We start from the raw sequence: 26,943 nt of genomic DNA, 5'->3' as shown, positions 1-26,943 counted from the left end.
TGTGCACTCTGAGGCCAGAAACAAAGCCTGCACTGGGTGGAAGTGCTTAACACCTCCCCCTTGCAGGAACTGTAACACCTAGCAGTGAGCCTCAAAGGCTCAGGCTTTGTGTTACAAAGCACCAGGGCACTCCAGCTAGTGGAGATGCCCGCCCCCCTGGACACAGCCCCCACTTTTGGTGGCAAGTCCAGAGGAGATAATGAGAAAAACAAGGAGGAGTCACCTACCAGTCAGGACAGCCTCTAAGGTGCTTGAGCTGAGGTGAATCCTCCATCTTGGTTTTGGAGGATTCCCCCAATAGGAATAGGGATGTGCCCCCCTCCCCTCAATGAGGAGGCACAAGGAGGGTGTAGCCATAGGCACCTATGTGTTTTGGGCCCTCCTTTGACCTCTGCACCTGACCGGCCCTGTGTTGCTGGTGCGGTGATTTTGGGGTTGCCTTGAACCCCCAATGGTGGTCTGCCTATGCCCAGGAGACTGACTGTGTAAGTGCTTTACTTACCTGAAAAAACTAACCAAACTTACCTCCCCCAGGAACTGTTGATATTTGCAGTGTCCACTTTTAAAATAGCTTATTGACATTTTAACCAAAACTGTGTATACTACTGTTTTAAATCAAAGTTCTGTACTTACCTTTGTGAAGTACCTTGCATTTTATGTACTTACCTAAAATCTTGAATCTTGTGGTTCTAAAATAAACTAAGAAAATTATTTTTTCTATATAAAACCTATTGGCCTGGAGTTAAGTCTTTGAGTGTGTGTTCCTCATTTATTGCCTGTGTGTGTAAAACAAATGTTTAACACTACCCTCTGATAAGCCTACTGCTCAACCACACTACCACAAAATAGAGCATTAGTATTATCTAATTTCAACCTCTAAGGGGAACCCTTGGACTCTGTGCGCACTATCTCTCAATTTGAGATAGTATATACAGAGCCAACTTCCTAAATATATATATAAATAATGTATATGTTTAATATGTGCTGCTGGGTCCCCACAGGTATGCATGAATATTCGTTGTTTATGACTTTGATGAGGATTCCCCAGAAAGAGGACTAGGATTAAAGGTAAGTAACTGATACTTCTCCATGCAGCAGCCTCCATGACAAATTGTCCGTGACGGCAGTTCTTTTCAATGTACAAAGAAGACTGATGAGCCAGTAGTCATCTCTAAATTTGATGGACGGTAATCAATCAGGATGGTAGAGTTAATGTCCTCCATCACCCTGATGGATGGAGCATCATTCGTTAAATTCTAGATCAGGCCCAAATTTGCGTAAGGTATTTCACAATGTCATAGCTAATTTTTGTCCCTTCTTCAATTACTATTTTCAGGTCATGTTCTTCACAATTAAACAGTGTCTTACTTTCTGCTATAGCTCCTACAGTGGATCCCCATCCGCATCTTGGGACCGCTAGAGAACTGGTTAGCCCCATCACATCAGACGATGAGTACCTGAGCCCTGTGGAGGAGATGACAGAATTTGGTTCCCCTCTTCATCGACCTGCGGTTGTAATGAAGCCTCAAACCCCTCCCGGAGATAAGCTGGGCCAGCCAAAGAATTCTGTGGAAACACGCTTCAAAGCACCACCTACATTTGAGGTAAGACGTTATTGGAGACTGTGACTGAAAAGAGTGCGTCTGTGCTCTTTAGGATAAGCGGAAACCATACACAAGCATGCATTGCCCCTTCTGATTATACCCTCTTTGAAATTCTGTGTACATGCAATCCCTTAGCGAGCAAAGTGTCCAACAACATGAATATATAGTAGTTATTTGATCTTTTCAGTCTAAAGTGGAAGTCTTACCCTAATAACAAAATCCCAGTCCCTCTCACAATCAGAAAGTAGTTCCCTGAAAGGTGGACTCTGATTCACAGCTAAGACCAACCATATCTTTCCCTGTAAGAACTGCTTTTCCTCCTTAGACATTGCCACCTAATGGGACCTCACAGAGGCAGATCACGCACATCTAAATCTATAGCAAAATATAGATACATTGTTATTCTAACTATTTTACTGAAAGATTCATAAAATATACAGTAATCATTATAGTATGTCTGGAAAGATGAAATCAAGCATAAAGATAGACATTTACATGGTAATTACATTTAGAAGAATTATTTGTAGACTTATCAAAAAGGGTAGTCAAAGTTTTTTTCTTAGCCATAATGGGCTAATAGTGTTTCTTGAGAGATTGAACAGGCCCAATCTACCCTTGTGCTCTGGTCCCAAATGTTATGTGTTTACATGCACCTCTCTCCAGAGAACCTACTGGGCAATCCTGGAATACTTTATATGTAGAACATTGAGAAACCACCAACACTCAGTTGGCTTTCAAGCCGAAAAAGGCTGTAAGGATCTTTTTTTGTAGGAGGTTGTCCACTCCCCACTCAAGAATACCAGGGATACACCCTACCAATTCAATAACCAATCACAATAAATAAATAACCCTGGACCTAGTCACCGGTCACAATTATGACAGCTCATCCCAATCTGGTTCCCTTCCCCTGGAAGAAAGAAGTTCTTTCTTTTTTAGTGATCCTCACCCACTCTAGTAGTGGCATGCTTCATCATCAGGTCCACCCTAGCTCCTAGAGGCCAAGGTGGACTGAACCGGCTGATGGGAGCACTCAGGATAGATCTTACCAGGATTTAATTAAAAATACCCGACTGGTTACCAAGGTGTCCCTTTACTTGTGGTGCCAGTAGGTATGAATAAAATATAGCACAAATGGAGGGTTCTCTAGGTATATTATGGTCCTAGGACCCAAGCCTAAATTGGAATATTGATCAGTGTTGACATGATTCAGCCCTCTCGAAGGCCTATATCAGGAGAGAAATATATTGCAGTGTCCCATGGAGGTGTGTGCCATATGCTACATAAACTTGTGAATTCACATACAAACTGAACATTTTTTTTTTTTTAAACATATCTCGCTTACTCACGAGTCTGTGAAGCTCAAATGTAGTTCTGGGAAGGAAACAATAATGGCATGTAAATCTCCTTAAATGAGGCACAGAAATAAAAAATAAAAATAAAATAAAAAAAAGGATTGAGCACAGACACCGAAAAGGCTTGCTCTTACACAGAAGTGCACATAATTATGAGAATGGCCAACAGGCTTCTTCGTTTGTCCAGTATGCGGGTGTTTGCCTCCACCCTTATATTCAGAACGTAATTTATACACTCACCACACACTATTACATAGAAAAGGACAAGCCTTTCAATGCGAGGTATATCATCATGCACGGTCGCAGTGCTAGTGCAAACCATCTAGGTATCATTACACAGTAAGCAATGCTCAATCTATGCACCTCGGTGTGCCGGTAGTATGACATTGATTGTGCCCGGCATTGGAATACTGCTTCATGTGGAAATGTGGATAAATATCTCCCGTGCCAGTGATCTGCCATCAGCAGATGCCTAAGTGCATACTACTATGCACCAAATTGGAATGCCATGCAAAGATTAGGGTAAACTATCACACTTTATAGGTAATAATTCTTAGATATAAGCTCACCCATATTTAAGGAACCACCCTGCTTCTCACGGAGGGGAAGGGGTTGCGCCCCTTGGTCACACACTGCAACATAACATAGCGTATTATATGTGATCAGCCACCAGAGTCAACTCCTCGGGCAAGTCAGAGGCTCTATTGAGCCATCCAGTGCCGCCCCCCTGCCCACATACTTACTTCATCAAGTGGACTGTGCCACAGTAAGAACCTGCACTACCTCTTCCTTCCTCTGGGCTCTCATATTCTCGTGTGCATTCTATGTGCTCAAAGGACAGCTTAGACCTCATAACCAATGGCTATTCAGTTCTGCAAAGTAATACGTTTCACACATCTGCATGCCGAATTTTCAAATGATTTAAGTAAGCCTGGTTTAGTGATGCAATTTTGATGGATGAGGATACTGGGAGTGAGAGTGACTTGGTTGAAAGAGGTTACAGTTCATCAAAGTGAAGGTATTATCTTCAAAGAGTAATATGTTCAATACAAAGATGGTCTCTAACTGCAAAAACAGTAGCATAACTATGAAAATATAGTGCAACTATGTAACTCAGTTCCCTCAGTCTTGCCAGCGGTAACTTTGAAAATGATCAGTGAAGATAATGATTGTTGCTGTTTGCAAACTCCTAAGTATTTACATTGAACATGGTGTATTTTAGCAATAAATACATGTTTACATTTTTGCATGATATGTGTGAATCTGTGTATACGTTTATATTCTTCAACAAATATTCTTTTTTATGTTCACGTGATTTCTAATTATTGCCAAGGTTTTCAATTTCACCTGATGGGGTGCCCTTCTGAAGGTCCTTCAAGGACATATACTTTATTTGGAGTCCATTCTTTATGGGATTAGTTTATTGGAATGATTTGATTATTTAGGAGAGTTTCATAATGCCTAAAACAATGCACAGGCAAAGCCCATAGCTTAGAGTGTTTTTTCACTGTTGTATTATACTTTCCTCAACAAAAGACAGGAACAGCCCTGGACTGGAGTTTCTGACTATAGGGCAGCAGCTGGCCTGAAACACTAGGGCTGGCTCAATTTCTTGTAAATGTTTATTTAAGGTAACTTTATTTCATTTACTTGATTTTCTGCGTTTTACTGCACAAAACCAATAATTTAATTACATGTTACGATTAGAGGTGGGCGGTGAACTCTGCTCTGCTGGCAGAGTTTATGGAGTTTTTGCACTCCACACTCCAAGCGGAGCACGAAGTTCAGAAAACAAAACTCCGCCAGCCGGCAGCGGAGCAGAGTTCACCGGCACACCAGTGGTGCCATTCGGCCTATACTCTGTATAGAAGGAAATGTCCACGTGCTCTCCTTCCTTTCACTGTTGGGCTCATCCGCACATGTGAGTCTTCTGATCAGTCTTTCCAGTGGTCGAGCACCCCACTCCCCCTCCTCCTGCCGCCGTTACCGCTGCTCCCGCTCTTGCACTAGGGCGGTCGTGCAGACCTACCTAGCTGGTGAGTGACGCAAGTTGATTAGGGGAACCCTGGCTAAGGCTTTGCTTTCTGCTAATCAGCGTTGAGGTGCTGCAAGCTTCTGCTGAGCAGCTGCACCGGTGCCAGCTCCAGTTGCAGGCCTCCCTCTGTTCACTCTCCTCCCTCCTTTCACTGTCCTCAGCAGCCTGGGAGCAGGGGGGCAGAGGGAGGCAGAGAGCCATGTCGATGGCAACTGGGACCTTGGTTACAGAGAACATCCAGACCATGATGTCACTTTCTCTTCTATGTGCACATGGGGACGGGCACTGCGCATGAACAGTATTTGCATATGAGGGGAAGTTTGGGGCATTGTGCTCTGATAAAAGGGAAACTTGCAGTCAGAGCTCCACTTGAATAGCACCTATCTCCCCAGAGTCCCTGAGAAAGGAAGTGGTGTTATGGGGTATGGTGCTGAGGCCAGAAGGGATTGCTGGAGACCGGGTGAGCATCAGCTGCTGCTCAGTGGTAGTCCGGCAGCCTCCACCACATAGATATATGTGTGGCCTGAGAGAGTGCCTTAGAGCCCAGTGGGAAGCAAGGCTAGGCACTGTACACTCGGTCCAAAATGAAGAAAACATTTGCCCTACGACAGGCAAGGAGAACCCTAGCATGCTTTCTGCCAGTCGGCGTTGAGTTGCTGCAAGCTGCTGCTGAGGGGCTGTACCAGCAACAGCTCCAGTTGCAGGCCTTCCTCCTTTCACTGTCCTCAGCAGCCCAGGAGCAGGAGGGCTGGTGGGGAGGGCAGAGGGAGACAGAGAGCCAGGTCGCTGGCAACGGTGACCCTGGCCCTGGACAGCCTTCAGACCCTGGTATCGCTTTCTCTTCTATTGCACACAGGGGCAGGCACAGTGCATGGACACTATTTGCATTGAAGGGGCATGGGAGGGGAGATTGAGAGGCTGTGTTTGGAACAGAAACATGCAGTCAGAGCTCAACTTGAAAAGAAATTGTCTTCCCAGAGTCGCTTGAGAAAGAAAGTTGTGTTAGGAGGTACGCTGCTGAGGCCAGCAGGAAGAGCTGGAGACCTGGTGAGCATCAGCTGCTTAGGACCAGGCGGCATTCTGCAGCTCGCAGAACTCCGTGGAATTTCACTGAGTTTTTAGATAACTCAGCGGAATTCCATAGAGTAGAACTCCACGAACGCCGCCCACCTCCAGTAACAATTGCACTGGCACATTATCCGACTTTTGACTTACAGGGGACAAATCATTTTTCAACAACGGTCAGATATTCCTTTTCACTATAATCATTCTATCTACCTGAACAATCTCAGTATTTATTTCACCGATTTAATACTGTCCATGGATGTCTTCCATCAGCAGAGTGCCCTAAATTCCTTGATTGCTTTAACCGCAGTCCCAAGTTTTCCATTTTATCATCGGTTCTTGTGAGTTTCATTTTTATTTCTTGAGCTAATTGAGCTCGGGACATTCTCCTACGTCTCTAATCCAGTCTTCTACATAAGGGCATTTGGGATCAAGCCACTGTATTGGCAATTACCTTTTAGCCAACATGGGGGTAAAATCAATAAACTTCCTTCTACATTTATTTTTAGATAAACTAGATTCTATACCTAGCAAGCACGTCTGTGGCTTTATTGTATACATCTCTCTCTTGCTTCCAGTATCCATTCACTTGCACACAGCTCAATGTCAAGACATAGGGGGTCATTCTGACCCTGGCGGTCGGTGATAAAGCGGCGGCCAACCCGCCAACAGGCCGGCGGTCAAAAAAATGCAATTCTGACCCTGGCGGGAACCGCCAACACAGCCCGCCGCATTAACACTCCGACCGCCTCGGCGGAACAAACAAACAGCGCGGCGGTCACCGCCAACAGCCAGGCGGCAGACAATGTACCGCCCACCCTATCACGACCCACCAATCCGCCACCTTTTCCAGGGCGGGAGCCCCGCCGATAAAAACACGGCGGAAACAGACATTTCCAATGGAAAACGCTCACCTCGAGACACTCCACGCGGAATCCGGACAGCATGGAACCCGAATTGAACATCATACCTGCTCTCGTCTACCTGCTCATCTACCACGAGTACGAACTCCGGCGCAGACGTCAACGGTGAGTACTGCACCTACGACACACGGGAGGGGGGAGGAAGAAAGGTTATGGGCATACACATATGCGACCCCCCCACCTCCCCAATATGTACACACCAATGCAGAGCAGGAAGTCACAGTGACACCACACAAAGACCCTTTAAAAATACAATGACACAACCAAATTTGGAATAAATTTTCATGTACAAAAAAAGCACCTGGAAATAATTGAGCAACCGTGAAAAATATTTACAAAAACCAAAAAGATATACACATCAGTGTATCACTGAAGTAACAAGTCCTGCACATCCTACGAATCTAACATGTCCGTGGGCCAAGGTTCTGCGAAACAAGGGCAAAGCCCACACACGAGACCTGAGTCCTTTGGAGAGAACACTGCAGGGGCATCTGATGTCAAAACTACAGGCACCTCAGGGGGAAGGAAAGGGGGGGCCACCACAGCCACATGAGTCCACGACGCCAGATCCACGAGGAGCCACCATGCCCACTGTACCATCCTGGGGAGTGCAAAGCCACAGTCTCTCAAGTCTCTACAGTGGGTGGATTGCCCACTGTGCCATCCTGGGGAGTGCAAAGCCACAGCCTCTCAGGTGGATTACAGAGTCCACTGGTCAAGGAGGAGGAATGGTGGGCACAGTGAACCATAAACAGTGCCTGAGACGGCGGGACCCAGCGCAGCGGTGCATGACATGGCGATGTCCAGCGGAGCGGTGCTTGACAGGAAGGGTCCAGCGGAGCGGTGCTTGACAGGAAGGGCCCAGCGGAGCGGTGCTTGACAGGAAGGGCCCAGCGGAGCGGTGCTTGAGACGGCGGGGCCCTCTTCAGCGGTACCTGTCTTCACGGCGGGGCCCTGTTCAGCGTTGCTCTTCTGCACGGCGGGGCCCTGTTCAGCGGTACCTGTCTTCACGGCGGGGCCCTGTTCAGCGGTACCTGTCTTCACGGCGGGGCCCTGTTCAGCGGTACCTGTCTTCACGGCGGGGCCCTGTTCAGCGGTGCTCTTCTGCAAGGCGGGGCCCTGTTCAGCGGTACCTGTCTTCACGGCGGGGCCCTGTTCAGCGGTACCTGTCTTCACGGCGGGGCCCTGTTCAGCGGTACCTGTCTTCACGGCGGGGCCCTGTTCAGCGGTACCTGTCTTCACGGCGGGGCCCTGTTCAGCGGTACCTGTCTTCACGGCGGGGCCCTGTTCAGCGGTACCTGTCTTCACGGCGGGGCCCTGTTCAGCGGTGCTCTTCTGCACGGCGGGGCCCTGTTCAGCGGTACCTGTCTTCACGGCGGGGCCCTGTTCAGCGGTACCTGTCTTCACGGCGGGGCCCTGTTCAGCGGTACCTGTCTTCACGGCGGGGCCCTGTTCAGCGGCGGTGTGTAGCGCCAATGGAATACTGCGTTTGAATGACCGCCGTGTGGATTCGTGGGTCGTAATGGCATGGGCGTATTTCTGTTGGCGTGACGGTGGAGGTTTGGTCATCTCCAGGTTCTCGCTGCCCGCTGATGTGGCGGGCTGCAGTGGAGGACGGAATTTTGGAGGTTTGGCCGTTGTGGGTCAGAATGACCGTGGCGGTTAACCGCGGCCGCGGCGGTGTTATGGCGGTCTTCTACCTTTTTAAGGGCTTTTTACCGCCGAGGTCAGAATGACCCCCATAATTTGTTGCCCCCCCCCGTTTATACTTAGGGCATTCCTGCACTATTGGTAAGATTACATTTGTGTAACTTTTACATTCTATTCATGAAGTGAAATTGTATCACCGTAAATCTGGCATTACAGTTTTGTGTAAATATTAGCAACGTTTGTGGTAAAGGCAGCCTGTTTATTGAAGCTGCAGCTGCTGAAACAGAAGAGTAAAGCTTTAATTTGGGCTGTAGTGACAGGGAAGTCTAAATGTAACCAAGGCTATATAGTCTTCCCAAAGGAGTTACTTTATTAGTAAGATCATAGATTTTAGTGTTTTTTTATAAAGGTGTAGGTGTCGCTTTTTGGTTAGTAGTGTCTTCAGTTACAACTCTATTCTCTGCAGGATTCAGCTAAAAATATATGTTTTATATCTTGGTTTTCTAGGTTTCCTTAACTGCTTATGTTTGTGATCTGTCGTTAATGTAGGCTGGAAGGCATTTCAGAGTCTAGGACCTCATAAACCCAATCATCAATGTCTATGTTTCAGCCTTCCAAATGATCATTCACAGATTAATTGGGTGGATGTTGAATGTAGATTTCTAGTTGAGGTACAAGTAGGAGCCAGTTTCTATAGGTATTGTGAGCCTTTTCCTGAATATGCTTTATGACTCGTGCAGAGCTGCATAAATTGGATGCTTGTCTCTAATGGCAGACAATGAAGTGCATTGAAGTGCTTTGACGAACAAGCTACTTCACCTTCGGTTATTAATTATTTGGTAGAGACATATTTTAGTTGCAGATTCCTTACCTTAGCATTTCCTCCAGGCGTCAGTCTGGATCCGGAGATTTTTTCTCGAGCAGTACCCCTGCATGCTGTCAGGAGGTGTCGGTCGACTCCTTTTTCGTCGTAGGCATCGTGGTCGCCGGATGTGATATCGCAGGTTGTATGTAGGTGCCACCCCAGCGCGCTCACATCAGTTTCTTTTCACGACTTTCCATGCCAGAAGCGCGGAGCCATGAACAACACTGACCCTGATGCACTAGAACTAGGGCCTTGAAAGGGAAGTCCCTGTCCCTAGAAATCATTTTGCAGAGAAGGAGAATAGATAGGTTGGTAAGGAATCTGCAACTAGAGTACGTCTCTAATAGATAATTAGTTACTGATGGTAAGTAATTTATTCATATAATAGAGACTTCTAGTTGCAGATTCCTTACCTTAGAATAGATCCCAAAGCAATGCTGTAAAGAAATGGCTCCCTGTTGCAGTTACCCCCCACTTTTTGCCTGATACTGATGCTGACTTGACTGAGAAGTGTGCTGGGACCCTGCTAATCAGGCCCCAGCACCAGTGTTCTTTCACCTAAAATGTACCATTGTTTCCACAATTGGCACAACCCTGGCACCTAGGTAAGTCCCTTGTAACTGGTACCCCTGGTACCAAGGGCCCTGATGCCAGGGAAGGTCTCTAAGGGCTGCAGCATGTCTTATGCCACCCTAGGGACCCCTCACTCAGCACAGACACACTGCTTGCCAGCTTGTGTGTGCTGATGGGGAGAAAATGACTAAGTCGACATGGCACTCCCCTCAGGGTGCCATGCCAACCTCCCACTGCCTGTGGCATAGGTAAGTCACCCCTCTAGTAGGCCTTACAGTCCTAAGGCAGGATGCACTATACCACAGGTGAGGGCATATGTGCATGAGCACTATGCCCCTACAGTGTCTAAGCAAAACCTTAGACATTGTAAGTGCAGGGTAGCCATAAGAGTATATGGGCTGGGAGTCTGTCAAAAACGAACTCCACAGCTCCATAATGGCTACACTGAATACTGGGAAGTTTAGTATCAAACTTCTCAGAATAATAAACCCACACTGATGCCAGTGTTGGATTTATTAAAAAATGCACACAGAGGGCATCTTAGAGATACCCCCTGTATTTTACCCAATTGTTCAGTGCAGGACTGACTGGTCTGTGCCAGCCTGCTGCTGAGAGACGAGTGTCTGACCTCATGCGGTGAGAGCCTTTGTGCTCTCTGAGGACAGAAACAAAGCCTGCACTGGGTGGAGGTGCTTCACACCTCCCCCCTGCAGGAACTGTAACACCTAGCAGTGAGCTTCAAAGGCTCAAGCTTCGTGTTACAATGCCCCAGGGCACTCCAGCTAGTGGAGATGCCCGCCTCCTGGACCCAGCCCCCACTTTTGGCGGCAAGTCCAGGAGAGATAATGAGAAAAACAAGGAGGAGTCACTGGCCAGTCAGGACAGCCCCTAAGGTGTCCTGAGCTGAGGTGCCTCTGACTTTTAGAAATCCTCCATCTTGAAGAAGGAGGATTCCCCCAATAGGGATAGGAATGTGACCCCCTCCCCTTGGGAGGAGGCACAAAGAGGGTGTACCCACCCTCAGGGCTAGTAGCCATTGGCTACTAACCCCCCAGACCTAAACACGCCCTTAAATTTAGTATTTAAGGGCTTCCCTGAACCTAAAGATTTAGATTCCTGCAACAACAAGAAGAAGGACTGCCTAGCTGAAAACCCCTGCAGAGGAAGACCAGAAGACAACAACTGCCTTGGCTCCAGAAACTCACCGGCCTGTCTCCTGCCTTCCAAAGAACTCTGCTCCAGCGACGCCTTCCAAAGGGACCAGCGACCTCTGAATCCTCTGAGGACTGCCCTGCTTCGACGACGACAAGAAACTCCCGAGGACAGCGGACCTGCTCCAAAAAGACTGCAACTTTATCCAAAGGAGCAGCTTTAAAGAACCCTGCAATCTCCCCGCAAGAAGCGTGAGACTTGCAACACTGCACCCGGCGACCCCGACTCGGCTGGTGGAGAACCAACACCTCAGGGAGGACCCCCGGACTACTCTACGACTGTGAGTACCAAAACCTGTCCCCCCTGAGCCCCCACAGCGCCGCCTGCAGAGGGAATCCCGAGGCTTCCCCTGACCGCGACTCTCTGAAACCTAAGTCCCGACGCCTGGAAAAGACCCTGCACCCGCAGCCCACAGGACCTGAAGGACCGGACTTTCACTGCAGAAGTGACCCCCAGGAGTCCCTCTCCCTTGCCCAAGTGGAGGTTTCCCCGAGGAAGCCCCCCCTTGCCTGCCTGCAGCACTGAAGAGATCCCTTGATCTCTCATTGACTTCCATTGCGAACCCGACGCTTGTTCTAACACTGCACCCGGCCGCCCCCCGCCGCTGAGGGTGAAATTTCTGTGTGGGCTTGTGTCCTCCCCGGTGCCCTACAAAACCCCCCTGGTCTGCCCCCCGAAGACGCGGGTACTTACCTGCTGGCAGACTGGAACCGGGGCAGCCCCTTCTCTCCATTGGAGCCTATGCGTTTTGGGCACCACTTTGAACTCTGCACCTGACCGGACTTGAGCTGCTGGTGTGGTAACTTTGGGGTGGCTCTGAACCCCCAACGGTGGGCTACCTTGGACCAAGAACTGAACCATGTAAGTGTCTTACTTACCTGGTAAAACTAACAAATACTTACCTCCCCCAGGAACTGTGAAAATTGCAGTGTCCACTTTTAAAATAGCTATTTGTGAATAACTTGAAAAGTATACATGCAATTGAAATGATTCAAAGTTCCTAATGTACTTACCTGCAATACCTTTCAAACAAGATATTACTGTTAAATTTGAACCTGTGGTTCTTAAAATAAACTAAGAAAAGATATTTTTCTATACAAAACCTATTGGCTGGATTTGTCTCTGAGTGTGTGTACCTCATTTATTGTCTATGTGTATGTACAACAAATGCTTAACACTACTCCTTGGATAAGCCTACTGCTCGACCACACTACCACAAAATAGAGCATTAGTATTATCTCTTTTTACCACTATTTTACCTCTAAGGGGAACCCTTGGACTCTGTGCATGCTATTCCTTACTTTGAAATAGCACATACAGAGCCAACTTCCTACATTGGTGGATCAGCGGTGGGGTACAAGACTTTGCATTTGCTGGACTACTCAGCCAATACCTGATCACACGACAAATTCCAAAATTGTCATTAGAAATTGATTTTTGCAATTTGAAAAGTTTTCTAAATTCTTTAAAGTCCTGCTAGGGCCTTGTGTTAGTCCCTGTTAGCATTGCTTTTAGAGTTTAAAAGTTTGGTAAAAGTTTGAATTAGATTCTAGAACCAGTTTTAGTTTCTTAAAAAGTATTCCAACTCTTAGAAGCATAATGTCTAGCACAGATGTGAATGTGGTGGAACTCGACACCACACCTTACCTCCACCTCCAGATGAGAGAGCTAAGGTCACTCTGTAACATAAGAAAAATAACAATGGGCTCCAGACCTACCAAAGCACAGCTCCAGGAGCTGTTGGCAGAGTATGATAGAGCCAACCCCTCTGTGGGCAACACAGAGGATGAAGATAGTGACTTGGAGGGAAATTCCCCCCCTCCAGTCCTACTTAGGGAGAACAGGGCTTCTCAAGCCCTGACTCCACAAATAATAGTCAGAGATGCTGGTTCCCTCACAGGAGGGACCAACAACTCTGAAATCACTGAGGATAACTCCAGTGAAGAGGACATCCAGTTAGCCAGGATGGCCAAAAGATTGGCTTTGGAAAGACAGATCCTAGCCATAGAAAGGGAAAGACAAGAGATGGGCCTAGGACCCATCAATGGTGGCAGCAACATAACTAGGGTCAGAGATTCTCCTGACATGTTGAAAATCCCCAAAGGGATTGTAACTAAATTTGAAGATGGTGATGACATCACCAAATGGTTCACAGCTTTTGAGAGGGCTTGTGAAACCAGAAAAGTGAACAAATCTCACTGGGGTGCTCTCCTTTGGGAAATGTTCACAGGAAAGTGTAGGGATGGACTCCTCACACTCTCTAAAAAAGATGCAGAATCTTATGACTTCATGAAGGGTACCCTGATTGAGGGCTTTGGATTCTCCACTGAGGAGTATAGAATTAGATTCAGGGGGGCTCAAAAATCCTCGAGCCAGACCTGGGTTGATTATGTTGACTACTCAGTGAAAACACTGGATGGTTGGGTAACTGGAAATGAAGTGTATGACTATGTTGGGCTTTATAATTTGTTTATGAAAGAACACATTTTAAGTAACTGCTTCAATGAAAAGTTGCATCAGTATCTGGTAGACCTAGGTCCAATTTCTCCCCAAGAATTGGGAAAGAAGGCAGACCACTGGGTCAAGACTAGGGTAACCAAAACTTCCACTGGGGGTGACCAAAAGAAAGGGGTTACAAAGCCTCCCCAGGAGAAAGTGGGTGACACTAGAAACAAAGAAAAAGAGTCCCCTGTAGGCCCCCAAAAACCAGACCAGGTGGGTGGGCCCAGAGACACAACCCAAAACAAAGGTGGGTACCAGGGTAAGAGCTGGGATGCCACTAAGGCATGGTGCCATAACTGTAAACAGACAGGGCACCACACCAAGGACACTTCTTGTCCCAAAAACAAACCCCCTAGCAAAATCCCAGGGGTGACCATTGTAGCCATTGGGGATGACTCCTCAGATGAGGAGGTCTTCATAGCCTTCAACTGGAAAAAGGGCCCAACAGGTGAGTTGGAGATTCCAGAGGGAAGTAGACACTTCCACCACCTACTGGTGAATGGAATCCCAGCCACTGCCCTGAGAGACACTTGTGCCAGTCACACTATTGTGCATGACAGGCTGGTGTTCTCAAACCAGTACATCCCAGGTGAGATGGCCAGAGTAAGAGTTAGCGCAGACAGGGTCACTGATAGGCCTGTGGCTTTTGTGCCCATAGAAGTGGGTGGGACTTTTAGCTGGAGAAGGGTGGTAGTCAGTACAGACCTCCCTCTCGATTGTCTCCTTGGAAATGACTACCCAGAGGTTAGTCAGAGCCCAAGAGAGGAACTGGTCCAGTGCCAGTCCTCTCCCAAGGATTCTGGAGTGCCTGCCTCTGCAGTAAATGCAAGTAGGCCCCAGAAGAAAAAGAAAAGGAAACAGAGTAGGAAAGGTGGACAACCTTTAGCCAAGGTTCCAGCAAGCCAAGGAGATTCTGCTCCAGTAGGGGAGAACTCCAAAAGTGGCTCTGATAAAGTCCAACCTGACCCACAAGAAGTCCTGGCTAGTCAGGCAACTGTTAAGCCTGAGTGGGTGGCTCCTCAGCTAACAGAAGAAAGAGTGGAAGAAGGGTGTTTACTACAAGATGTGGTAACCCCCCACTCTAATACAGCAGACAGGCACCCTGAACCCAAAGAAGCCTGTAACTTAGCCCCTTCCCTTGTAGGGGAAGAGCTAAAGGTGTGGTTCTGGGCACTGATAGCTGTCAGTGGCCTCTGCTGGGTGTTAGCCTTTATGGCTGCACTATCCTTGGCATGGTGGTCTGACCCCATGCCAAATAGCAAGTTAGGCCCCCTGACCCTGTTGGTCATGGTGGGGTTACTCCAGCTCTGGGTAACCTCTTTGGGTAAGCTAGGGGTGACCCTGGCTAAGATAAGATTAGCAGAGGTGGATACCTCTAACCCCAAAATAGAGAGAATGGGTGAAGACATAAAAAGCACAGACAAGAGGCAGTTCAGACTAGGTCCTATCACTGTGGAAGTGGGTCAGTTCCCCAGAGGGAATGACCTGAACAGGAGGATGTAAGGCAGAGTAGGCCCTGCAACAAACCAGCCTATTTCCTCTACTCTTCCTCCCCTGACAGACTAGGAAGACTCTCCCAGCTTTGGCTGAGTCTCCTGGCCTGTGGGCTGGGGGGGGCTTGTGTAAAGAAATGGCTCCCTGTTGCAGTTACCCCCCACTTTTTGCCTGATACTGATGCTGACTTGACTGAGAAGTGTGCTGGGACCCTGCTAACCAGGCCCCAGCACCAGTGTTCTTTCACCTAAAATGTACCATTGTTTCCACAATTGGCACAACCCTGGCACCTAGGTAAGTCCCTTGTAACTGGTACCCCTGGTACCAAGGGCCCTGATGCCAGGGAAGGTCTCTAAGGGCTGCAGCATGTCTTATGCCACCCTAGGGACCCCTCACTCAGCACAGACACACTGCTTGCCAGCTTGTGTGTGCTGATGGGGAGAAAATGACTAAGTCGACATGGCACTCCCCTCAGGGTGCCATGCCAACCTCCCACTGCCTGTGGCATAGGTAAGTCACCCCTCTAGTAGGCCTTACAGTCCTAAGGCAGGGTGCACTATACCACAGGTGAGGGCATATGTGCATGAGCACTATGCCCCTACAGTGTCTAAGCAAAACCTTAGACATTGTAAGTGCAGGGTAGCCATAAGAGTATATGGGCTGGGAGTCTGTCAAAAACGAACTCCACAGCTCCATAATGGCTACACTGAATATTGGGAAGTTTAGTATCAAACTTCTCAGAATAATAAACCCACACTGATGCCAGTGTTGGATTTATTAAAAAATGCACACAGAGGGCATCTTAGAGATACCCCCTGTATTTTACCCAATTGTTCAGTGCAGGACTGACTGGTCTGTGCCAGCCTGCTGCTGAGAGACGAGTGTCTGACCTCATGCGGTGAGAGCCTTTGTGCTCTCTGAGGACAGAAACAAAGCCTGCTCTGGGTGGAGGTGCTTCACACCTCCCCCCTGCAGGAACTGTAACACCTAGCAGTGAGCTTCAAAGGCTCAAGCTTCGTGTTACAATGCCCCAGGGCACTCCAGCTAGTGGAGATGCCCGCCTCCTGGACCCAGCCCCCACTTTTGGCGGCAAGTCCAGGAGAGATAATGAGAAAAACAAGGAGGAGTCACTGGCCAGTCAGGACAGCCCCTAAGGTGTCCTGAGCTGAGGTGCCTCTGACTTTTAGAAATCCTCCATCTTGAAGAAGGAGGATTCCCCCAATAGGGATAGGAATGTGACCCCCTCCCCTTGGGAGGAGGCACAAAGAGGGTGTACCCACCCTCAGGGCTAGTAGCCATTGGCTACTAACCCCCCAGACCTAAACACGCCCTTAAATTTAGTATTTAAGGGCTTCCCTGAACCTAAAGATTTAGATTCCTGCAACAACAAGAAGAAGGACTGCCTAGCTGAAAACCCCTGCAGAGGAAGACCAGAAGACAACAACTGCCTTGGCTCCAGAAACTCACCGGCCTGTCTCCTGCCTTCCAAAGAACTCTGCTCCAGCGACGCCTTCCAAAGGGACCAGCGACCTCTGAATCCTCTGAGGACTGCCCTGCTTCGACGACGACAAGAAACTCCCGAGGACAGCGGACCTGCTCCAAAAAGACTGCAACTTTATCCAAAGGAGCAGCTTTAAAGAACCCTGCAATCTCCCAGCAAGAAGCGTGAGACTTGCAACACTGCACCCGGCGACCCCGACTCGGCTGGTGGAGAACCAACACCTCAGGGAGGACCCCCGGACTACTCTACGACTGTAAGTACCAAAACCTGTCCCCCCTGAGCCCCCACAGCGCCGCCTGCAGAGGGAATCCCGAGGCTTCCCCTGACCGCGACTCTCTGAAACCTAAGTCCCGACGCCTGGAAAAGACCCTGCACCCGCAGCCCCCAGGACCTGAAGGACCGGACTTTCACTGCAGAAGTGACCCCCAGGAGTCCCTCTCCCTTGCCCAAGTGGAGGTTTCCCCGAGGAAGCCCCCCCTTGCCTGCCTGCAGCGCTGAAGAGATCCCTTGATCTCTCATTGACTTCCATTGCGAACCCGACGCTTGTTCTAACACTGCACCCGGCCGCCCCCCCGCCGCTGAGGGTGAAATTTCTGTGTGGGCCCTACAAAACCCCCCTGGTCTGCCCCCCGAAGACGCGGGTACTTACCTGCTGGCAGACTGGAACCGGGGCAGCCCCTTCTCTCCATTGGAGCCTATGCGTTTTGGGCACCACTTTGAACTCTGCACCTGACCGGCCCTGAGCTGCTGGTGTGGTAACTTTGGGGTGGCTCTGAACCCCCAACGGTGGGCTACCTTGGACCAAGAACTGAACCCTGTAAGTGTCTTACTTACCTGGTAAAACTAACAAATACTTACCTCCCCCAGGAACTGTGAAAATTGCACTGTGTCCACTTTTAAAATAGCTATTTGTGAATAACTTGAAAAGTATACATGCAATTGAAATGATTCAAAGTTCCTAATGTACTTACCTGCAATACCTTTCAAACAAGATATTACATGTTAAATTTGAACCTGTGGTTCTTAAAATAAACTAAGAAAATATATTTTTCTATACAAAACCTATTGGCTGGATTTGTCTCTGAGTGTGTGTACCTCATTTATTGTCTATGTGTATGTACAACAAATGCTTAACACTACTCCTTGGATAAGCCTACTGCTCGACCACACTACCACAAAATAGAGCATTAGTATTATCTCTTTTTACCACTATTTTACCTCTAAGGGGAACCCTTGGACTCTGTGCATGCTATTCCTTACTTTGAAATAGCACATACAGAGCCAACTTCCTACAAATGCCATCCCCAAAGGTGGGTCTGCGAACCGCGATCATACGAGGAAGTCCTGCAGGACCAAACAGGCAAAGTACCCACCCCTTCAGGCCTGACTGTCTAGGCCATAGTGCTTGGTGAATATATGCAAAGACGCCCACATTGCTGCCAAGCAGATGGCCAGGACTAGAACTCTGCGTGCTAACTCAGTGGTAACAGCTGTTTTTCTTATCGAGTTAGCACACAAGCCCTCTGGTGGTTGCTTCTTAGCCAATGTGTAGCACATTTAAATGCAGAGAACAACCCATCTAGAGATGGTTCTCTTCTGCACTTCCCGACCTTTCTTCTCACTCACATAACACACAAAGAGTTGGTCATTCACCCAGAACTCTTCAGTGTGATCAAGATAGAACGCCAAAGCTCTTTTTGGGTCCAGGCGGTGGAGTCTCTCCTCTTCCTTAAAAGGATGTGGGGTTGCGTAAAAGGTAGGCAAGGTGGTGGATTGACCTACATGAAAGGGCGTGACCACTCTAGGTAACAGGCATTTGCAATGCAATGGGTCTCACATTTGCTCAAGTTAGAGCTATTGATGTTGTAAATTCCTAACTGGACTTTTCTTGCCACGTGAATTGAAATTGGAAAGTAAAACACTTGACATAAATGAGCCGATTGAAAGTGCCATGGCCGCCATGAGCATGAGCGCGAAGGTGAGACCAAAAGGAAAAAGAAGTTCGCTCACAGTCAAACATATCGGCATTCGAACAATTATCCATGTAGCAGGATCATTCTGCAAATCATTAACAAAACCTCCCCAAGGCGGGACAAACATAAAACAATTACCAATGACATCAAGGGATTTTTGAAAGGCAAGCCCACAAACAAGTGAAAGTGATGGGCGTGTGGTGGGTGTGGTTTGAGGCCCACAATACTTACAACAGGTCAAAGCGCTTGAGCGCTCGACCTAAAAAAGAAGCCCTGATATGAAGCACCACCTTGTCAGGTTAGATAGACTTGAAAGGATGCTTTGAGGAGAGACCCTGCAGCTCACTCACTCTGCAAGCAGAAGCGATGGCGACTAGGAAGGTTGTCTTTAGTGTAAGGAGCCGAAGTGGACAGTTATGGAGTGACTCAAAAGAAGCACAAATCAAGAAAATACGAGCCAAGTTCAAGTCCCATTGGGGCATTATGAACGGAGAAGGAGGAAACAAATGGATAAGGCCCTTCAGGAATCTATCTTCAAATGGAGGTTTAAGCAAAGAGGGTTGATCGAGTAATCGCAGGAAAGTCGAGATGGCAGACAAATAACCCTTGAGGGTGCCCAGAGCAGAGCCCTGTTGGGCTAGAGAAAGAACAAACAAAAGAACCTCAGACAGAGGGACAGAGAGAGGGTCAACAGTCTTGTCTGTACACCATGCCACAAATGTGTTCCATTGACAGGCATATACCGTTTTGGTGGATAGACGCCTGGCTGCCATGATAACATTACAGACTTTGAGCAGAAGATCTAAAGCTGTCAACTGCTGCTGCACAATCCACCCGAACCTGTCCAGTGGGGACTGGACAGGTTCGGGTGGAGAACTCTCCCCTGCTCCTACGACAGAAGATCCTCCTGAAGGGGCAGTCTGATCGGAGGATCGATATTCAGTAGCTTGGGATACCAAACTCTTCGTGCCCAGTCCGGAGCCACAAGGATTACTTGGGCCCAGTCATTCTTGATCTTCTTGAGAACTCTGGGCAGCATTGGTATGGGTGGAAAGGTGTACATGAGGCGCAAGCTCCACTCAAGATGGAAAGCGTTGCTGAGCAAGTGCTGCCTTGGAAACTCCAATGTGCAAAACTACTGACATTGCACGTCTATGGAGGCGAACAGATCTACCCAAAGCTCTCCCCACTGCTGAAAGAGACCTTGCACAACTTCTTGATGGCGACACCATTCGTGATCAACCAGGCACTGTCTGCTGAGTTTTTCCGCTCTGGCGTTCCAAGAGCCTGCCAGATATTGAACCACCAGGCGTATGCCCGACTGTTCCAGCCATGTCCAGAGGCAAAGAGGCTCTTGACAAAGGGTCCACGACCCACCCCGCCCTGTTTGTTGCAGTATCACATGGTGGTGTTTTTGTCCGTGAACACCTGCACCACTTTCGCTTTGGGAGAGGGAAGGAATGTTTCAACGTCAGTCTCATCACCTGGAGCTCCAAAAGATTGATGCAGAGTCCGGACTCTGCCAGAGACAAGATGTAGGATGCTGGCTCAGTGTTTGGTGGACACCTATGGTGTTACATCTTATACTGGATCCAGGCAACCCTTATTAGTTAATGTCTAGATAGCCAGGGCTTTCAAGTGATAGCTGTGGTGAGCAGCCAAGACTTATCCAGGAGTATAAAGAATGCATGTGCTGCTTCGACTTCTTCTTATGCTTGCCCGAGAGTCCCTAGGATCTAGAATGGAATGCCGATGAGTGGTGAGGGCTTTGCAAGCGGTCTCAGGACCTTCCTTTCGATCGAGACCAGGAGCGATGCAGAGCCGAGTTCCAGGCCCCGATTAGCTTTAGGCACCGCTCCCTCAAAGCCTTTAGGTTCAGGCCCCAGAAGTCGGAGCACGACTTTGGGGTATGTTCACACTTCAAACATCACAGGCACACAAGGTGCGGATCCCTCACGGACATCATCTGGTGACAGGAGTCGTAGGGCTTGAAGCTGGTCTTCCGTGACGACATCTTCGATGCACCAAGAAGTCAAAAAGCTTTGACAAAATTCAAAAAGTCTAGTCAAAAAGTGACTGTAGCCATAGCTCTTCTTTGGATATGCACATAGGCTGGCGTGGAAAGAAAAGAACTGACATCATCGCACTGGGGTGGCGCCTATATACGACCGACTCTCCAGATCCAGAACTGACATCATCGCACTGGGGTGGCGCCTATATACGACCGACTCTCCAGATCCAGACTGATACTTGGGGGAAATTCTAAGGTATGGAATCTGCAAGTAGAAGTCTCTATCAGATCAATGTTTTAGTGTGGTCGCACTTGTGGAGGTTCAAACACTTACTCCAGTATTGAAACTTTCATTGATTCACATGATTGAATCATTCCCCGTCATCGAGATGGGAGTGCCCGGTAGTTTAGAAAAGATAATGTCTACATAGACATAATAATAAAAGAGGCCTACTGCCTTACTGTTGAGTAACCTCTCCAAGCCGTTATGTAAAAAAGGACCAAACTGCAAAGTCCACCAATCAGGTGATCCCACCCTCTAGAACCCTCCTGAGAGAAGCTCTAGTACCACAGATGTTCTACAGCACGTCGTGCTAGGGAGTCTCCATTGAGCTCTGCTCTTTCTTTTCCAGTTTGGGAATAGATTTATCACCACAACTTTCACACTCAGATCACCTCTGGACTGACATTATTTTCAAAATGTCTGACAAGGAGAAAAAAGGTTTCTTCAGAGCCTGCAATACGTGTGGGAAGAAAAGACTTCATTCTGAAGACCCACATAAAGACTGTATCTATTGCCTCTATCCAGATCACTCTGCAAAAGAATGTATGGTATGTCGTACCTTTTCTTCTACAACTCTATAGGATAGAGAGGTAAGACTGCTTATTTGGCTCCAAAAATTGAAAACAAGGAAAAACCCTGTCTCAGATTCAGACTGTGATTAGTCTTCCTGGTGTTTAAAAAAGTCTCAGAAAAGACAAAGATCACCTCATTCAGAAAAGGGTTCAGAACAGCCCTCTAAAGCTTTGAAAAAGGCCTCACAGGGGTCTGGTAAAGGCCGCAGCCTATCAACATCACCTCACGAAGGAAAATCTTCTTCAGAAAAATCAAAACACTGGCCTACTTCAAAAAAGGTTTATAAACCTTCTTCAGAACCATCCACACCTCCTCCGAAGGTAATTACTAATTTTAAAAAGCCTTCTTCAGCTCATTCTAGTGACATTCCGCCGACGACTCCAAAGACTTATACTTTGTCAGTATCAACGGCAACAACATCCACTGTGTCCAGCCTGTCGACCACTGCTTCCTCCTCGTCCACGACGTCCACGTCGACGGTATCTACCACCAGACCGTCGACGCTGAAGATAAAGTTGTCAACGCCATTGTCAACCACCATTCTACTGATGACGACCAGAGGCGGATCCTCACATATGGAGACGACTCCATCAATGGCCTCTCCATCAGCACCCTCGACAGCACCATCGACGATGAGGAAAATCAGGGATTCAAATAAGAAAGAACCCTTGTTGCCACATACCACATCTCCGAGTAAAGTTACTCCCTTACTCCCAGCCCATCTATTAGATGAAGATTCGGATGACGATGGACCATTTGGAGCGGCTTATAGTCCTTTTCAGGTTCAGGTCAAGGATCAAGAGGACCAAGATCAATATAGCCAACATTATGACAAACAATATTATTCTCCTCAGAGGGACCAAATAAGTGTACCAGAAAATATGGTGTGTATTCCAATTTCCCTTATCACGGATCTCCAACTTACGTTGTCGGACTAGAAAAAGAGATTTCCATCAACACCACAACTAGACAAAATACCAGGGGAATCTGTTCTGACCCTGCAAGGTTAGAGACTCCTCCGAAGGTGAAAGGGAAGAAGGAGAGGTCCAGGACACACAATCTGAATGGGACAACTATGTAATACCAACTCCACCATCTCCGTCACCTACTCCTGTAGATTCACCCCCAGAAGACATCGGGGGTGTCCATAATCTGCTGGAAAGAGCAGCGAAAAGATTCACACTGGCAATGCCATCTAAACAAATGGACTGCTTCCTCTATGTTTTTAAGGAGCCCTTTCAAAGAAATGTGCGATTCATGCCCATACTAAGTTACATTTGGAAGGAAGGTTTAAAAGTGATGAAGAACCCAGCTAGTCACTGCTGTTCTACCAAGATTAGACAAAAAGTAGTAAGCCCCAGAAGACACTCCAGCCTGCCTAACTGGGAATCCAAAAACAGACTCAGTAACAATTCAGGCGGCGCAGAGACGTTCAAAGAATACGTCAGCACCTAGTACAGCACCTCCAGACAAAGAGGAAAGGAGGCTAAACAACATTGGGAAGAGGTTTCCACCATGTCTGGGCTTACAGTGAGAGCAGCAAATTCCTTAGCTGTTGTAGGCAGAAATGACAAGCAGGTATGGGCTGACATGGCTCCATATTTGGACCTGCTTCCAGAGTCGAAGGTGGAAGCAAAGAAGATCTTGCTAGAAGGACAACACACCTCTGCAGAAATCATTGACTATGCAATGGATATTGGTGCTACAGCTTTCAGACAATTTGAAGGTGGTGCGGTGCTGCGGAGGCAAGGCTGGCTTAAAGCCACTACCTTTTGCCCGGAGATGCAGAATAAGATATTGGACCTTCCATTTGACGGAGAGGCCCTCTTTGGCAAAAACGAAGCCCTGTGAGCGATTACGACACTACCAGATCACTCGGGACCCTTCAATTTAAGAAATTGACTTATCTTGCCCCAGAAGGTGAGGAGTACAGTCATATCGGGGGAGTTTTCAAAACCTTCATTACCCCACCTATTCAACTCAACAGTTTCGGACACAATACTCCCAAAGGCAACCACCACAAGTGTCCTATGCTAGACCCACTTCGAGAGGTAGAGCACGTCAAGGGAAAGACACAGGTCGTCGCCAATGACCTAGTTCAAGCTCCAGGTACTTCCCCACCACCGATTCACAAAACAGGGGGCAAAACTTCTCATTTCTTTAAAAAATGTAGAGAAATAACATCGGACCAGTGGGTATGAAAAATAGTGAATTCGGCCACACCTTGGAATTCACCCAAATTCTACCATCACACCCTCCACACACCTCCCTTCAAAAACATCTAAAACAGCTCCTGTTAGAGGTCAGGACCATGTTAAAGAAAGGAGTAATAGAGAGAGTCCCTTCTTTGCAGCAGGGGAAAGGATTCTACTCCTGATTGTTTCTAATAAGCAAGAACTGGAGAGAATGGCGCCCTATCCTCGACCTCAAAGACCTCAAGTACCTCAAGCGGCAAACCCTTCGTATGGTCTCGTTACATGAGATTCTCCTCCGTATGAATCACAGAGACTTTTTGACAACCCTGGATCTACAGGATGCATACTTTCATATCCCAATCTCACCTGCCCACAGAAAATTCCTTCGCCTTGCAGTAGCCGGCAGCCATTTCTAGTTCAAAGTTCTTCCGTTTGGCCTCAAACGGGCCCCCAGAATATTCACAAAGTGTCTAACGCCAGTAGCAGCTTGGCTGAGAAAGCAGAAACACCAGATTTTTCCATATTTAGACGACTGACTCATAAAAGCGCAATTGAATCCAGCGGCTCACAACTTAACAAGGGCTTGCATGGAACTATTCAATGAACTGGTTCTCACACTAAATTGGAGCAAATCAAAGATCTTGCCAGCAAGAGTGACAACGTTCTTGGGGGAGTCAATAGATGCAGTCAGGGACAAGGCCTTCCCGACATTAGACAAACAAAGACAAACAAAACTCAAGTCCTTAGTAACCAGAATTGTTTCTTTCAGTACGCAGCTACAAATCTCTACTGGGGATGATGTCATCTTGCATTCAGCTAATTCCATTTTGCCATCTATGAATGTGTTCCCGCAGGAAGAATTGGATCTTCAAGGGATGCAAAAAGAAGGGTCATTCAACGACACTGTCACAGTGACTCCATGCATGATCGAAGTGCTCCAATGGTGGTTAGACCAGTCGAACATGGCAATAGGTCTTCCTTTTCTGCTCCATCGACCCCGCTGGTCATTACCACGGACGCCTCTCAGGAAGGATGGGTGGGGGCTTATCTACAGGACCTACAGGTCAGTGGAAAGTGGAGGAGCTCTCTTCAAAGATGTCACATCAATTTCTTAGAGCTCAGAGCAGTCTTTATGGCTCTACAGGCTTTCTTCCCCAGAATAAAGCAGTCTGCTGTTCTCATAAGAATGGACAACACAACTACAATGCATTACCTGAATAAGCAGGGAGGGACAAGAATCTCAAATTATTTGGAATCGGGCTATTTGAAATGGAGTAACTTTAAAGGCAGAATACCTTCCAAGCATACAAAACAAAACAGCAGACACCCTCAGCAGACTAACTTCCTTGTGTCACAAATAGTAATTGAATCAAATAGCCCCGACCAGGTCTTCAGGGAATGGGGAAAACCCAACCTGGATCTCTTTGCAATGCCACAAAACAAAAAATACCGCCTCTACGCAAGCTGGGATCACCATCCGGGATTGTGGGGGGAATGCCTTTTCAATGGCATGGTGCAGAATATTTGCCTACACCTTTCCACCCATTTCCCTGATTTCAAGAGTGCTCACAAAGATCAAGAGGGAAGTTTGCAGGCTGATCCTCATAGCCCCATATCGGCCTCGCCAACACTGGTTCTCGGTGAAACATTGCGTTCGACTGAAGGTCTCACCAGATTTCCTAATGATGAACGATGGCCAGGTCCTGCACCAGGACCCCAAATCACAAAAATTATCAGCTTGGCTCCTGAACACAATGAGTTTGCCCATTTAAATATTCACCCAGAATGTAGAAAAATGCTTTAAAAAGCCAGAGCAGAAAGCACAAACAAAACATACTCTTTGAAATGGAAAAGGTTTTGTTCATGGTGTCAGAAGGAACAAGTAAATCCGCTGTTGTCACCGCCAGAGGAGATATTGCCCTATCTCCTCCATCTGGCATCTTCAGGATTAGCTCACACAACCATTAGAGTGCACCTGGCGGCCATATCTTGGTCCAAACATTCCCCGACATCTCCATCTTTATGGTCCTCTACGTTAATAAAACTGTTTCTGGTAGAACTCTTTAGAGTTTTTCCACCAGTAAGACTTCCTCCACCCTCCTGGCATCGCAATACCATTCTATCCCAGCTAATGAAGCATCCATTTGAACCTATTCACAAAACGTAATTTAAATACTTATCGTGGAAGGTTGCTCTCCTTTGGCTCTTACTTCTTCTAGAGGTAGCAGCAAGATCCAAACTCTTACCATCCAAGAGTCTTTCCTTCAGTTTCAACACGACAGAGTAATCCTTCACACAAACCCAAAATTTGTTCCCAAAGTACCGTCGGACTTTCACATCAGTGAACCTCTGATCCTGAATACTTTCTTTCCAAATCTGTCATCTCCAGCAGAAAGGGCGCTTCATTCCCTGGATATCAAACCATGTATTAGGTTTTATTTAGAGAAAACCAAACAATTTTATAAGTCTGAACAGTTATTTGTCGCTTATAGTGCCCCTATCGAATCAGGGCATAGCAAGATGGATAGTCATTGCAATAAAGTTCTGTCACCAGGCCGCTGGAAGACCTTTACAAGCCTCAGTACAAGCCCATTCCACGAGATCTATCTCAACATCGATGGCCTTGTTTGCAGGTGTACCCTTAAAAGACATTTGCAGAGTGGCCACCTGGAAGAGTAAACACACATTTACGAGACACTATTGTCTTGAGGAGATACCTCAAGGAGATGTGGTGGTAGGACAGGCGGTCCTGCGGCATCTGTTCCTGTAACGGTGAGCTACCCCTACCTCACCGTGGGGAGGGATTTTAATTGGGAATTTAATGTTTTACAAACATGGTTAATAGTGCTTATAAGCTATAGCATATTTACATGTTAGAATACTAGTATGCTTTATAAGATAAGACATATCTTTAGGCAATTCTAATAACTTCTTCTCAATGCAATGTGACGTAAATACTGCTTTATAGTCTGTTTCAAGCATGTAAATCTATGAAAGTTCCAATACTGGACTAAGAAAATAAGTTACTTACCTCTAACTATAGTTATCCAGTATTGGAATCTTTCATAGATTCATGTGTAAACCACCCACCTCCCAGGTGAAGCTCACCTTACTTTTCTCAGTACACATATT

The 26,943-nt window shown here is 47.4% G+C and overlaps 1 protein-coding gene across 2 annotated transcripts in view; it reads left to right on the top strand.

The window, feature by feature from the left end:
* The window catches only part of SPEG (striated muscle enriched protein kinase), a 1,321,813-nt gene that overhangs the window by 510,702 nt on the left and 784,168 nt on the right, over positions 1–26,943 (top strand). For both annotated transcript variants that reach the window (XM_069227158.1, XM_069227157.1), the window contains exon 7: positions 1,381–1,604. In XM_069227158.1, coding sequence (XP_069083259.1) covers positions 1,381–1,604 — 224 coding nt within the window. The remainder of the gene's footprint in view (positions 1–1,380; positions 1,605–26,943) is intronic.

Source organism: Pleurodeles waltl, chromosome 3_2 (genome assembly GCF_031143425.1).
Source record: "Pleurodeles waltl isolate 20211129_DDA chromosome 3_2, aPleWal1.hap1.20221129, whole genome shotgun sequence".
Classification (NCBI taxonomy): domain Eukaryota; kingdom Metazoa; phylum Chordata; class Amphibia; order Caudata; family Salamandridae; genus Pleurodeles; species Pleurodeles waltl.
This window is presented reverse-complemented; position numbering and strand designations above follow the sequence as displayed.